General features: G+C 35.3%; 1 protein-coding gene across 2 annotated transcripts in view; it reads left to right on the forward strand.

The window, feature by feature from the left end:
- The window catches only part of AKAP6 (A-kinase anchoring protein 6), a 294713-nt gene that overhangs the window by 132784 nt on the left and 145218 nt on the right, over positions 1 to 16711 (forward strand). For both annotated transcript variants that reach the window (XM_074868266.1, XM_074868265.1), the window contains 2 exons: positions 12603 to 12699; positions 13964 to 14130. In XM_074868266.1, coding sequence (XP_074724367.1) covers positions 12603 to 12699; positions 13964 to 14130 — 264 coding nt within the window. The remainder of the gene's footprint in view (positions 1 to 12602; positions 12700 to 13963; positions 14131 to 16711) is intronic.

Consider the following 16711-nt stretch of genomic DNA (forward strand, 5'->3'; position numbering starts at 1 on the left):
TTATTCTTTCAATTTTATGGGTCTTCACAGCTGAGTATCATCGGTGAAACTGATTTGGGAGCTGTGTGCTTCCCATTGATATGGGAGAGCTGACATGGAGCAGCCAACACTTGAAACTCTGTCACCCCTGCAGGCAGCCACCCAAGCTGGCAGATGTTGAAAACACTAATATGTTTTCATAAAACAGGGGTGTTTTTCAGCAGAAATGTACTTTGCCACAAAGGCTTCGGTCAGCCCTACTAGAGAAAAAAGTGAGGCAGGTTTTGAATTTTGTGAACAATGAGGCTCAAATCACTTCCTATTGAAAAGATAGCTTCATTGACCTTACCAAAAAGGAACTTCTGAAAATGGTTTCTGATTCACTTTATCTTTTGTAGCTTATCTTTTCTGTTATGCTGATTCTTGCCCATTGGCACCCTGATCAAAATTAGCTACTAGCAGACTCTAAGCATAGACTTGGTGGTATGCAAATCAGTTCTCATCAAAAACAGTATCCTGAAGGCAGCTTATGAGCTAAAAGCATCTGTCTAGATGGTATTGCTGTGCTTGTGGAACCAAACAGAATTTCTTACAGCTCAACAAATACTGCTCTTGACCATGTTGCTGTTGACCATTTTAGTTTTCTAGAATAGATATTTTACTGCTCTTTATCCCTGACCTGAAAAGATACATTGTTTTAGCACAGTAAAGAAGTAAGCTAGAAAATGAGGAAATATGAAGAACAGCTGAGGAAAAGGTTTAGACAAAAAGCACTATATATATATTTGCTGAAGCCCGGGACTTTTAATTCTGTAGTCTTAACTTTTCCCTCTGTTGTTAACACAGTACTCTCTTTTCTTGTTGCTGCGCAACTTCTACTTGTGCACCTTAATGCGGTGTGCTCTTATGTCTTTTGGCCAAAGCCATTTCTGTGTCTAGTGTCATACTTAGAGCTAGATAATGCAAGGCTTTGAAATGGAAACCTTTTTACAATTTTACAAATACAATTTTATAACCTTTTTACAAATTTACAAATGAAAAATATCTTATTTTAAACTTATTTGATGGAACTTTATAAATCCATCTTGCATTATTAGTAGATGTTGACAAACAATATTTTTCAGTGGAGATAAAATTATTTAAGGAAATGTCTTCTTAGAAATTTGGAACTAGTAGTCAGGCATTTTTGTCCTAACAATCTTACTCTTCAGAATTTCCATAAGAGTAAAATTCTAAAATCTTGAGTACAGGGAACATAGAAAAGAGAGAGAGAGTAATGATAGATTTTTGCATTTTTTCTTCAAAATCAGCTAAAGAATGGTCAGAGATTCTCATCATGATGTACTTTCTTTCAAAGTGTCTGTTGCCTTTTGCCCTTTTGAGTAAGACTGTGGCTGTAACCTGCCTACATTTAAGTTTGCAATTTGGAGGAGAGCAAATCACAGTATCATAGAATAGTTTGGGTTGGAAGGGACCTTTAAAGTTCATCTATTCCACCCCCCCTGCAATGAGCAGGGACAGCTTCAACTAGATCAGGTTGCTCAGAGCCCGGTCCAACCTGGCCTTGACTGTTTCCAGGGATGGGGCATCTATCACCTCTCTGGGCAACCTGCTCCAGTGTTTCACCACCCTCATTGTAAATATTTCTTCCTTATATCTAGTCTGAATCTGCCACCTTTTAGTTTAAAACCATTATCACTTGTCCTGTCACAACAGGCCCTGCTAAAAAGTTTCTTATGAGCCCTCTTTAAGTACTGAAAGGCCGCTGGAAGGTTTCCCTTCTCTTGTCTAGGCTGAACAACCCCAACTCCCTCAGCCCATCCTTACGGGAGAGGTGTTCCATCCCTCTAATCATTTTTGTGGGCCTCCTCTAGACCTGTTCCAGACCCTCACAGGTCCATGTCTTTCCTGTGGTGAGGACCCCAGAGCTGGACACAGTACTCCAGGTGAGGTGTCACAAAGGCAGAGTAGAGGGGGAGAATCATCTCCCTCGACCTGCTGGCCACACTTCTTTTGATGTCGCCCAGGATACAGTTGGCTTTCTGGGCTGTGAGCAGACATTGCCAGCTCATGTTCAGGTTTTCATCTACCAGAACCCCCAAGTCCTCCTCCACAGGTCTGCTTTCAGTGTTTCACTTTACTGTCATTGTAGCTGTGGATATAAGGTATCCTTAGAAAAGATGGCTGCTGGTGGTTTCCTTTTTCTCTAGATAGCACAGAGAGGAATTGTTTGTCACTCATGGAAAGAACGGAGGAGGATGGCCTCCTTGAAAAGAAGTAATTGTTCACACCAGGGTTACTTGTTTGGAGTTTTTTTAGGCAAAAATATATGTTCTGTTTAGTTGAAACTAGAATAGCAAATACCGTCCTGTAGAAAGTACAACTGGCTAGGATTGCATGGAATCACTGCAGTACAAAGTGTTGTTTGGTTATGCTAAGTGATCATTTCCATGAATCAGAATTTCTTAGTTTTCTTTTCTAATAAATTGTGTAATCCCTCTCTATAATTTTGACCCTAATTTAGTTACAAGCTTTGTGCCACATTAGTACTTTTTCCATTATATTACCCTTCTCAGTCATTTACTTTACATGATACAGTCTTAAAAATATTATAAAGTATCACTAGTATTCCAAAACAAGTTATAGAAATTGATTCACACTAGCATTTACTTCTCTTCTATATAAGAAATTTAGATGTCATCTCCATTCTAAAACCAAATTCTTCTTAGGTTATGGGAGTTTTGAGAGTTTTATTATCTAAAGAGAAATGAAATAAGAATTTTCTTGTGTCCAGTATATATGTTTCCAGCTACATCATGGCTCAGCACTTTCTTAGCTGTAAACAGCAAATGCTTTCATACAAAAAATAGATTGTATTTTCACATTTAAGAAATTGTATTGGTGAAGTAATGATGCTTCTGTAGTATCTCATGATAACTGATCATCTGTTTGTAACAAGTCTGCTATGTCTGAAAAAAAATTCTCATCTCCCTGGAAAATCTCATTTTCTGAAAAATGTCAGTTTAGAGAAGTTTTAAATACCTGTTCTCATTGAAAATAAGGTTAAATACACATGCCTTGGGCTAATGTACTGGCTGTCTTTGTGGTAGCGGTGGTAACAGTAATTTTATTAAAGGTATTAAAGCCTCTGAAATGGCTAAGTTATGTACTGTGCTTTTGCTATATGGGCATTTGCAATGTCCATGGCAGCCAATTTAGATTTTTTCCTCAAAATACACAATAGTGTCTGCAGGATGATGGTGCTAAAGAGTCTGAGCACCATGAGTGGACTAATCTCTTGCTTGTCTAAGGCCTTTATTTTGAATGTGTTTAGCCTATTGTTTGAATTTCTGAATTTTATGCTCTTATCTTGAAATATATTTTGGGTATGCATAGGTTGCTGAATGTATGTTCTTTTATATAGGAAGCAGTCTGCAGAACATACTAATCAGAAATATACACTAAACCCAGCAGATTTCAAATAACACAGGCAAATAAAAGGACTTAATAGGAAGTAAGACATCAACCTTAAACAAAGGGAATGCATGTATATTGTCAATTGTGACTATTATTTAGCTTTTAAAGTCTATAAACCTAATAACCTCTATGTAAGTTTTTCTGTTTCTTGAGTTAAAGTGCCCAAGAACATCAAAGGGAAATGTTAATATATTTGGTTGTGCCTGTGTCAATCTGAAGCCAGAGTGTACAGCTGCTGGCAGTGGGAAAAGCAGAGGTTTTCAAACTGTGTGGACTGTTCTTTTGAATTTCAGAGACTTTTTTGGTGACTAAATAAGAGAAAAACCAGGTATATAAGAGCAAATCGAGGTATATATCCTGCTAATTACAGTACTGTTGTCCTGACCAATACAGAAATACTGCACTTGGGTCTGAAATTTTTTCCCATAAGGCTATGCGATGAAGAAGAGCTGACACATATCTTTTCTTTGTAAGGAGGAGTGGGCCACGTTTAAGCATCCAGCATCACAGAAGTAGGAGATCTGTTGTGATGGAGATCTGTTATTACTATGTGTGTTCTTAATGAAAGAGGAGACTGTCCATTTACTGTCCTCCCATACTGTTGCTACCAGCTATTACCACACAGTCCCACTCAGGAGATTTATTTTGTGCAAGCCTGTAGCATAAGCAAAAATTTCTTAATAATTCTCCCAGAGACTGAATGGCTTGAATGCTCTTAAGAATACTATTTTTTTTTCTAAATCTGTCTTCCTAATTTGTAGATACCTAACCTTGTGTAGGTACTTTGTACAGCTGTGAAGAAAAAAAGGATGTTGCATTTACGTTGATTTTTGATTGGTTCAAAACTTCCCAGGACTCCTTTTCTTCTCTTTGCTACGACCCCAAATTTACATAGTTGTGCATAGGAAGGGGATAGGACCCCATAATAAAAGTTAGCACTGTTGGGCCTGCCTGTAACATATTAGTTGTTAACTAGCTCCACAGGAGGCTGTCCCAGCTTTTCTAGTTCTGAGAGCTGCATCTGTCTCTGGACAGAGGAGGCATTAAACCAGAGGGAAACCATATTAGGATGTCATTCTAAAGAAGCTCTGCTTCTTCTACTGAAGGAGAAGGGAAAATTGTAATATCCAAAATCTATCACTTGTGAGGATTGTGAAGTCTTTTGATCTAAGTGTATGGAAATACAGTGTATGAACAAGTTTGTGTCTCAAGAACATAGATCATGTTCTCAAGAACATAGAACATGTATTACTCTTTTTTTGGTTTTAAATTCATGATGTTTGAGGTTTAAAAAATTTAGAACTTTGTTTTCACTGATATCCACAATACTTTTAAGCTAATGTTTATTGCTTTGGAGGAAGGGGTGATGAGATCCTTAAAACACTGTGTTCTTTTACAGGCAAGAGTATAGAGGGTGGTATATTCCTCTGAGTGTGTATTAAATACCTGATGTAGTTTTCTTAGAAAACAAGGGCAAATGCTGTCATAGAGCACATTAAAACCCAGATTGTTCAGACTTTGGGAAATGTTTAAATTCATTTGCACTTGCGGGTGAAGCTGAACAAGGCAGGGCAACTTGATTTGGCAGTGTTACAAATGTTCACCCCCTCTCAAGTTTCACCACCCAAAAGCTCTAAAACTCTTGGGCACTGAGGTATCCCAAAACACAGATACTGTAAGTTTGAGCAGTGGAAGTTAGGAATTCCACTGGGTCCATTGTGTGCCTAGCCTGCAGAAGAAGTTGTTTGCATACAGGGGATTCAGGCCTGTAATAATATAATGAAATCAAACTGCCATTATAAAATGTTTTGAACTAACTTGATCAGGAAATTTCAGTGAAAAAGTATTTCACATAAGTTCTGGCCTAGAAGCTTTTGAGCAATTGCAGAATAGTCAGTCTTTGAATGACAACTTGGTCATGCTCTTTAAACTAATTTATCATTGCAACAACTTTTTTAAACACCTGTAATGTTTATTTTATTAATAAATTTCATAATGCTTATATAGGCACTCTGTTGTAATTTTTATATCTATTAAAACATATGCTATTGCCTGAAATTTTAGTATGGTGGTATGATCAATATAGTCTGTAATTTTTTTTTTTAAAGTGAAATTAAATTAATTTTTAAAAATTCTGAGATTGGCAATCGTTAAAAGAATATAATTGCAGGACCTCAAAGACAAACAAGCACAAGCAACATTTAAACTATATTTCCTTTTACTTACCTTCCAAGAGCTATGGTCTACTCCCATGGGTTCTTTTGCTATGTCTCTCACAGGCATAATATCATTCACACTTTAAGTACTAGAAGTTATACAATTGCTGTCTGTGTTTTGGTGTTTGCAATGCCAAAGCTGTCAGCAGAATTATAGAAAATTCAGGGCACAAATGGACATCTTAATTGGTAAATGTTTTTCTTTGCATCTCCTATATTTATTTTTTATATTTTCTTAATTCTACAGATTAATTGGGTTAATAATTTGGAATCTCAGTTTATTAGATATATTTTACTAAGGAGGCACTTTAGTTCACCTTTAAATTTTGTAAAACCTTATATCTGTACATATATGAAAAGCAAATTACATCTATCTCCCTCATATTTCCCTGAAATTTTGATTTCAGAACATTGATTGCCTAATACTGGAACAGCAGAAGCTGTGACAGAGAAGAAAGGGGTGAGGTGGTTTTACAAAAGTAGGAATTACTGTAGGACTACTGGGGTAGAGCCTGCCTGTTTGTATTTAGTTTTGCTAGCCCATCACAAATTCTCTGGCATGTGAAAGACCTAGGCTACTGCTCTGTCAGCCCATTACATTGCAGTCCTTACTCCTACATTTTTATCCAGTCTAAAGGTCTCAAGGGATCAGGGCTTTCACTGTTTCCCTTAAGAGACTATTAAACAGTCTAATAGATCTGACTTTCAGGGGAAATTTAACTGGTATTTATCTTAAATTTTCTCTTTCTGAATTTAATTTCATTAGTCCCATCTACTATACCCTCTGATACTGTACTATGCTAATAAGTCTTCTTTCTGCTTGATGTTCAGATTCATGGAATATAAACAGATAATAATGGCCCTTTCACTTAATCATCATTTAGTCAGTCTTGTTTATTTCTTATAATTTTACACCATTTCCACCTTTAAACATATTTTGTTTGCCCTTCACTAAACTCCCACCAGCTGGCCACTTCATAAATGTGCTTGGTCCTCCCAGACAAAAAGTACACTCAGATCAAATGAAAGGTGGAGAATGTGTATCAGTGATCAGAAGGTAAAATCATTCCTGGGTTTGCTATAATTATCTCATTACTAAACATTTTGAACTCAGGATGTTCAGTTAATATTATGTTTAAATGAATGTTTAAATGAAAGAAATTGTCTGGGCAGTCCAACCATCTTACATCTGATCTACATCTACACTGGAACAATACCAGCGTGAGATGATTATGGGATTTCAATAGTGAGGCTCCCAGATCAGTTTATGTCAATTTTAAAGGCATTTTAGATTATAATCTGATATTGTGAATCAACATAGACAGTGATACTGTTATTTAGCCCATTTTTATCTGCCTACAGATGCCAGTGGAAGGAATTACCAGAGAAACCCAAGAAATTATTGGATTTTAAAGCTTTCTCATTGTTGCAGGGGATAGAAGACAACATCTTTCCACTAGCTATTCAATCTTAAAAATATCCTCCAGCTCCCACTGGTTACAGAAGGAAATAATGTGTGGTTCATCTAAGAAAAATGATGGTCATATTGTATTACGCATTAGAGATTTGCTTAGCAGTTGGTGATAATTGGCCCCTTGGCCATCATTGCTGTAGGGAGGGTATGTTCTCAGTCTCAGGGAGAGAAGAAAAAGACCCTTAGTGGGTGCTGCAGCTTCAGAGGAGGTTTCACCATGTTCTCCGTAAAAAGCAAAGGTAGAATCCCTGCTATTATGGTAAAAATCAGCCTCAACTATGGGGCTGCATAAAGCATTTCCATAGCGCTTGTGTTCTGTTTAACAGGTGGAGTGTCACTCGGATAGAAATAAAGCTTAAAAGAAAAGAAGAATATAAAAAATTCTTTATAGTCACCTAGGTTTTATGGAAAACATGAACAAAGGAGACATTGACTGGAACCATTTCACATGTAACATTTAATTCCCAGGAAAACATATCCTAGTGATTTCTAATACTAAGTAGGCTTTATATAGCTGATGAAAAATGTAAGGCTTTCTGAAATGAGATATTTCCCAATTGTTAAAAAGTCAAATAGTTTGATGATATATTTGTAGATGTAATGCATGAAATGCACTATTTCATAGAAGATAGGATCTTTTTCCATTTACAAATTGCATATGAATATCCATTTTATATAATCATTGACCAATTAATTATGTATTTAGTATTATGTCATTAGAATGCTAAATATATGACCGCTTCCATGTTATTATAAGGGCATCTTCCATGGTAGTTATATTTTTGATTTACTGATTGTCATTGGCAGGTAGTGTTCAGGAGTATGAAAATACCACTACATTATTACATGGCTTATTAGGTTGTTAACTTGAGTATGTAAATAATATGGAGTGACCACACAGAGACTTTCTCTGTGATCAGAACTCCTCAAAAAAAAATTTTAAAAAAGAAAAAAAATAGCTACCTTTCCATAACCAAAAGTTGAACTCAGCACTTGATATCTTGTTATTTTGTCATAGCAAGGTATTAGGAGGTAACTGGGCCAGGACCTGTACAGTTGCAAAAGTAACTGTATATTAAGAATATAAAAATAAATTTTCAGTAATTGTTATAAGTCGTATTTCCTTTAAGACAAAAGAAATATGGTAATTTTAAAAAAATTAAAATCATTTTTTCAACATTTCTTTTCTTGGAGATTACTGGTAGATAGCATATATTTAATACGTAAGTGACACACATTTGTTGCTCCATTTTCTTAGAACTTTACTGTGTGTGGAAACTGTCTCCCTATCCAAAACATAACATTGCTGATAATATTTGTGGGAGTTTGCTTTTCCCTCCAGGATTGTCTCAGTCAAAGCATCCCATTTCTTTTTTACCAGAAACTGTTCCCACCACTCTAAATTTCACAGTTGAATTATATCTGTCACAGTGAATGTTATAATTAATAGTCCTACATTCTTAGCCAAAATATATATTCAACTGTACCTAAATATAGAAGTCCACATTTTACTAATATTGTGGTTTTCTCCAAAAATGCAAATGACTATTAGGAAATTTTAAATTAAGCTTTCTATTTCAAATTCTAAAATCATAGGTTTCTTAGATAATTTTAATTGTCTGTACCATTGCTCTAAAAAATAAATGCTGTATAAGCAGAGATATTTTTCTCAAAGCTATTTAAACACATCAAAAATTAACCTCAAGAAAATTAAGTCTCAGGGGTACCCCAGCACACCACACATGCTAATAGTATGACTGACTGAGAAAATTAATTTTATTTTTTTTAATACAGTGTCTTAATCTGGCAATAGGTGTAAACTGCTGTGTCATTTAAACTAATCTGTATTTATGTATACATTGTAGGCTCACATGATACCTAGTGCTTATTTGTGTTTCAGAGGCACAAAATACACTTGAAATGATTAGTTGGACACATCATAACTTAAAAAAATTACTTGTTTATACAAAGTCCGTGTGTCTGTAAACAAAAATATTGGATAGTTGATTGTACTTACTGTAGACATGAATAGGTCAAGACCCAGGGTTTTTTTTACCAAACTATAAGGATTTGCTAAGAACAGAGGGTTGAAAAACAGTGAAAGTTTGTATATCAGATCTCGTTATGTACATACTGTAGGATACCTACTCAACAGAAGTTCCCTAAATCTAAGTATCTACAGCCATAAAATAAATCCTATGGGTAACTTCAAATAAATTTTTTTCAAATAATTTTTCTCACCCCCCAGTTTTACAGACAAATAAGCTGATGGGGGAGATTATTATATGCTGGAAAAGCACTCTCTTATTTTTAGTGTGTTCAGAGCCCAATATAGATCCAGGAGGTGCTGCTTTTTTCCTCATGCAGGTTCTGCAGTATTGCTGCCTGATGGATCAAGCAGTTTTGTAAAAGTCAGGGGACAGCTTCATTTGCCCCATGCAGTCAACAGCAGATAGCACTCCTGGAGCTTTGTACTTACACTTTTGGAGTCTTTATTCCTGTTTGTTTACAGTTAGTTCTGTAGCTTTAATAAAACTACATGATTCCTGCCTCACTTTTAATTTCTTGCTAAATAAGAACAGCTGATATTTATATATAAGTGCATGGTGACTGGGAAAAGTGCAGAGAACTTTAGAAGGAAATTTTGCTTGTTGCAGCTTGTAAACTACATTATATACACTGTAGTGCTAGGGATGACATTAATGTGTTGTTTAAAAAGCTGCTGTCAGGCCAGTGCACATGCATTTTCCATAATGTATATGTGCTCATGTGTGATATTTAGACTGCTCCATAGCTGCAAATGTGTCTGGAAAAATGGCTTTGATTAATTGACTTCCCTCCTCTTCTCCTTTCTTCTCTCAGATGCAAAGGCTCCATTCATTATCAGGGAAGATCAGAGGAGGAGGGGAGCAGAGTACCTGGGTCACACGCCGTTAGAGTTACAATTTTCCAAATGCCATAAGTAAACAGTAGGGAACAGGAAATATCCAGGATGGGAGAGGATCTCTGTGTTTGAAGGTCCTCCTGCCTTCCAAATATTTGGTCTGATTTTATCTTCAGCTGTGCAAATTTGTATCTCTCCATTGCATATACATGTAATACTTGTCACATCTTCAACTGTTAGCCTTTTCATGTGTCATATTTTCAGCCCTGCAAGTATTAGGAACCACGAGCACTGATGCATTGATTAAGGGCTATTCTTTCTGGTGTTCCTTGTCCGTGTTTTCCTTTTTCTTAGGAAATTAGCACTCAAAAGAAATGATATATACATATATAACTCTAAAGCCAAAACTCATACTTCATTACATCAACTGACAGTTCCCTTCGCTTCTGTTTGTATTTGTACTCCTACGAATGGTTCCCTCCTTTTGATGCCTCTGTGCTGGGAAGGTTTATTTCTGCTAAATTTCATGTATGTTCACGGTATTTGTGCCATGCATAATTTATCCATAAAATCAGAATTTTACACAAGGAGAATATTTCTAGTCAAAACCCAAAAGTTTGGCCCCATCTTTATTCATCATATTTTGCTTCTTCAGTTTAACATTATTACTGGTTAATAGGTGCACCTGAAAATCAAGCTGTATTGTAGTATCTGGTGCATTACATTAAATGAATCCTTTCTAGGACAGCAAGTCTCTTTTTTTTTCCTAATGAAAAAGAATACCTCATCTTTTCCAATTTTCCTATCAAACACATCCACATCATCTCGAGACAGTGCCACATCCAGCTGCATCTATACTCAACTTCAATTATATGAAATTACACAACCTACTCTCAGGTCCTTTAGGTTCTCTTTTGCTGTGTGAGGCACACGCATAGTGCATTTCCTGTGAAGTGCATGATTACAAACTATTCAGTACAAGCCTGTTTTAAGTAAACAGTAAATTAAATATTGTCAGTGCTTGTTCAGACGTGCTCTTACGAAGGAAAAAGAACTTCTAGATTTGAGTTCATAAAACTCCAGATTTAAGAAAGGGCCAGACATAAACCAGGCATCCTTTTTCCTTTTAAACTTCTCTTGACTGACCCAGTTGTCAACAGCTGGTACAAAACAATATATTCAGATGCCCGTACAAGGAAAATTGGGCTAGACAAAATGCTGAAGGTAGCAAAATTCCTGTTTATTGTTCTTTATTTGAATGGAGAATTCTCAAAAACATTCTGTCACAAACTGTCAGGTACGCTGCTGCCTGAAAGACTGTTAAGAGTCTGTCTGAGCAACGTGCCTCTTTCAACCATGACAAATACAGTAAAAAAACATAATTTTATTACAGTTCTGGCAATATTATTTTCTGCTATGCCAATCAGCCTGACTACAGGAGTTAGGAAAGAAAGGAAATGGTTGCTTCCTCAAGAAACGATGGCTTTTGAGTATTTTGTGGTGTCTGCTCCTTCGGTGCTAGCATGCTCACTAGTATTTGGAGAACTATAAGTTTTATAAAAACCAGAAGCTACAAATGTGCACTTGCAAAGTCTCCTTTCATCTCTGTCAGTTAACTCATTCCCAAGAGAAGGCAAAACTCTTTTCTTCCAAGGGGTCAAATATTGTTTTCGTTCATTCCGTAGACATTTCAAAGAGAACAAGAGTTGCATGTGTGTGTTCAGGGCTGCACATGATATATGATTAAATACAGCAAGTACCCCTTTCTGTATTGTATTTTGTTTCTCTTTCTTACGCACAAGTATGAGTGAGAAGCTCTGTCAAAGAATTCACAAGTTTATCAAAGTTATCAGTGGTGTGTGAAATGGCATAACATATAGTAGATCATGTTTCCAGTTCCTCTCTCTATCACTAGATTTTAATGCAATTTGTAAAAATAAAAAAAAAATAAACAAAATATTTTAATCACTGTTAAAGCAGAGATTCTTTGTAAACTAGTAAAAATATTAGTGAAAAAAAGCATGAAAAATACTTGCTTTGCAAATTAAGAATGCAGAGATCTAAAGCAGTCTGATTTGTTCTTTGAAAACGGATATGAGAGTTAACTCAGAAACACAATATTAATAGATTTGTATGAGTGCACATAAGGCCAATATATTCAATGCTGTAATTTTTTTATGGTTTCATAAATAGTGCTATCACCAACATTTCAAAGAAATCTGAAAAAAACAGAGCTCATATGTGGTGGCATAAATTTAGTGTATTTTATAGAACACTGTTACTCCAGATATAGCCTACGGGTTGTGACTTTTCATAAAACCTAATGAATTTCTAGATTTGTCAGCTGTTTCAACACAGATGCACTTTGCTGATCTAATGGAAACATTTTGAGCCCAGATCCAAAATATCAATAGCTTTTAGTATCGCAAATTAGTTTGGCTATTGGGTAAATGGGGATGTGGTTCTTGATAAAAAGCAGCAAGTAATTTTGTACGTGTGTTTTATGATAACTGCCTCTCCAGTGTCTGATACTGAGTTTTTTCTCTCTTTTTCTTTCTTTTCTTTTTTGCAGAGTTTTAAGTTGAATGTAGATAGTCACTGTGCTTTAAAAGAAGCAGTGGTAGAAGAAGGACGTCAACTTCTTGAGCTTATTGTATCTCACAAATCAGGTAAATCCTTCTGAAATATTGCGAGTCTTTATGTCTCCAGACTATTAAAGAATGAAGAAGCATTGCTGTAAATTACTGCATATATTCACTTCCTTATGTATTATTAATATTTACATTATCAGATTGACCTTCAAGATTTATAAATGTTTCATATACTGCATACAATGCAGTGATACTTATAAAATGAAATACTGCCTGCAAATAGTCTGTTCATTTTATTTTGGTCTTGCTGCTCAGCTGAGTTTCAATTGAAATCACATCACTGAAAACTTCACACTGACACATTCTTTGATGTAGGTGCTATGGAAATAACATTAAGATAATGAATTAGGATTTCAAATATATATATATTTTTACATACTCTGCATGGGTAATTGCATTGGTAAAGCTTTATTTTGCCACTTAAATGAATTCTTACATCAAATCTAGTATATTTATGAGGAATAGATTAAAATTAAAAATACCTTTTTCCTTTGGTTAGGCTTGCCTCTTTCTGCAGAGGCCTTAAATCAAGAGGAGAGGGAGAGATATACTGATTTTCCTTTCTCTATCCCCACCACCACCTATATTTTTAGATGTTTGCGTGACTTGTATGATAATAGGATTTTAATCAGGATATACTGCCACAGAATGCCATCTTAATTTTGGCCTACTTAACATGCTTTTCATCCAGGTTGAAGTTATCCTTTAGTCTACTGTTTTCTGATCATGTTATACATTGTGCCTCTATTGTTTCACAGCATCAGTCAGATCTGTGTAATGTGAAAGCTATACAAAATCAGTGACTTCTATGTGTAGTTCCAAAAAAGTATAGAAGCCATAGCAGAGAAAGGTAGTGCAGGTTATCATGTACTTAGAAAATAGTAATGTGTAAACTACAGAAAATATATACAGGAGTTGGAGGTAAGAAAAATGTATCTGGAAGATTATGAAATGTTTCAAGATAAAGACTAGATATTAGAGGGTGAGAGTATCATAGCATTCCCTACTGCATAGAAATCAGTTTATGTGGGTTTTTCTTCTTGAAATTGTCAGCTGAAACAAAGTCAAAATTTAACGTGATGGCTAAAAGAAATGTTTTAACTCTATAGCATTGTTTTGCAGTATGAACAATAGTAATGCTTGGATTTATTGCTGAGAAAATACATTTAAATTATTTTTTCATTTATTCTTTTAAATATCCTACTAATTCTTTGAATAAAAAATAATATTTAAAGATGCAGTTGAGTTTACAGCTTTTACTTTTTTCCCCTTCATTTTGGAGAAGGACTGAAGGACATGCTGCAGATGATTGCAAGTCAATGGAAGGAACTACAGAGGCAAATCAAACGGCAACACAGCTGGATTCTTAGGGCTCTGGATATCATCAAAGCAGAGATACTGGCTACTGATGTGTCTGCAGAGAATGAGGAAGGGACTGGGAGCCCTAAGGTAAGTGGCTTGAAGTTTGCCTTATTTCCTCTTATTTCCGTCTTCTTTTGAACTAGGCACCACTGAAGTTTTCTTTCCACCCTAAGGCTTTTCATTTCTACTGGGTAAACTTTTTTTTTTTTTATAAACAAAATGAAGTGCCTTACTCTGAAACAATAAAAAAATCTTAGAACTTTCAAGTTTTCCAGGAAGACCTGTCTCATTGTGTGTGGAGGGGCATGGGGGGGAACATAAAACATTTAGTAAACAAAACATAAAGCATCTTTAACATGAATAATCAGAATGGTTTTAAATTGTTTTGTTGCAACTATAAATCACTATAATCAGTGCAATCACTCAGCTCTGACATCCATTAGCCGCTTGGTTACAGCAAATTAACAAAGAAGAGAGAAAGTGATTCATTATCTCATTCCTGTTAATGACTATCAGATGCATTGCTTAATTAGGGGATGGCCATTGTAGTGGGAAGAAGGTCATATGCCTTTTCACAAATCTTTTTGCTCTGAGTTTAAGTCCTCCATAATAGTGCATGTGTTGAATACAGTAAGTACTTTAAGAGTAAAGTATTGATACCTATCATAATTTTGTAGACATTAAAGAGGGCTATAGTACTTACCAGTTGCCAAACTTAATATTTGTAAGAGCATTTTAAATACAAAACATGCTTATTCAAATTGGTGCAAGCAGTTTAGGGACACCATGCAGAATAGAAACTTCTGGCATAGGGTCTGTGACCCTTCATTACCATCAGTAGTAAGCAAAGGTGATTGAGGGAGAGTGTGTTGAAGAGTTGATTTTTGCAGTGCATTTTAAGCAAAGAATATGTAGCAGAGCAAGCCAATAACTTAACATCTTGGCATGCAGCAGACTAAAACTTATAGAAAAATTCAAGATTCCTGTTTCTAGAAATAACAGAGATGGTTGTGCTGAGTATATTTTCAGATTCTGATGCCAGACAGTTCTTTGCATTGATATTCAGTGCTTCCTAGAGAGTAGTTTGTAGAGTGACTCTTGGCTAGGATTACATGAAATGTTCTGGTGTTTTCCTACCATAATTCTACATAGCAAGAATGATCTTAGAGATGGTGGCCGAACAGCCAAGGATAACAGTGAAGCAAAAATACAGGAAAAGACCTATATGCAGGAGACACATTTTGAACTGATATCCCTTGTCACTTGCACGGTGGAAAATAGCTCTTAATTTAGGAAGTAGGTTCCACATAGGTGCCACATAGCTCTTAATTTAGGAAGTAGGTGGTGGAGCAACACTTGGTTTCATAGTTAGGTTTGTTAAAGTAAACAGACCATCTCAAAGTTAAGTTTCTACCTCGACAATAATAAGACCCTATTATCTCTGAACAGCTTGATTCATCCATGGCCAAAAGTCTAACTGCTTAATCAAAATTATCACGTAAAATGTGTTCTAAAATCCAGCTTGACTTTGCTCTGAAAATTATGGAATACCTAGCTTGGAATAATTGTATTCAAATATTTGCTTGAAAAGGGAGAAATGGAGGCATGGTTTATGTTGCAATAAATTTTTTGTATAGATAGGTAGTAGCTCCTTGCTCTGTGCTTTTTATCATATAGATAGGAACCTGAAGCAATGCTTTTTTTGTGTCTACAAGTTAAATAAAAACACAAGTAGACAAAATGTGACCAAACAAAAAGTATTTTCAGGTTATTTCATTCATTAAATCGCATCCCTATATGATTCTTTAAGTATGGGCAATAGTGCAGTCAAATACCATCTACTTCTTCATGCTGAAAGATTAACTAAAATTAAAATACAGTTGGTAATATAACTAGATTTCAGTCTGCATTTATTTCAAAAGCCAAAAGGAACCTGAGAAGTATAATAGGAAATCTAAAGATTATATCTAGAGGGTATTTTTCTTTTTGCTTTGTTTGAGAAACTACAGGAACAGTGTTGGTGTTAGAAATCTGTAAAGAAATAGGAAAAGGAGGAATTTCAAAGACCCTAGGAAACTTTTCCCTTAGGACTTTTTAAACATGTTTTCATAGTGCTGTGGCATCTTTTGTGCAAGCAATGGAGAGTGGATGGGAGAGAGGGACATTCTGCAAGAATTCAGATTTTGTTTATGAAATTTTTAGTTTTATTGCATATAAGTTTCATAGTGGTTTAGTGATTGCTATAGAAGACTTAAGGGATTTTAAATATTTCTGATGCCTAAGCTCTTCTAATATATTGCATTCTCTGTACAATCTTAGAAAAACAATGAGATCTCTTTACATAAGCATTTACTAAAACTATTATTCTGTCATTTCTATAAATAAACAAATGATGACAGTATTCAGCTTAAATTGGAGGATATAAGGTTTTGCCTTCTTACCCTATTGAGAAGTACCTTTAAAAATAAATCTCAGAATTGCCACAGTACATTCCAACAAGTACTGATCCAACATTATGAGTAGTAAATATGACGTATGATACATCTGACTTTCCTTCAGATTCTTAAGACAGTTAGCTAACAGTAGGTGTTTTCTCCTGATGGAAATAGTAAGTAATATTCTAAAATACCTGGAAAATAGGAGGAATGTTTGCATATATGTGTGTATC

This window comes from Strix uralensis, chromosome 4 (genome assembly GCF_047716275.1).
Source record: "Strix uralensis isolate ZFMK-TIS-50842 chromosome 4, bStrUra1, whole genome shotgun sequence".
Lineage (NCBI taxonomy): Eukaryota > Metazoa > Chordata > Aves > Strigiformes > Strigidae > Strix > Strix uralensis.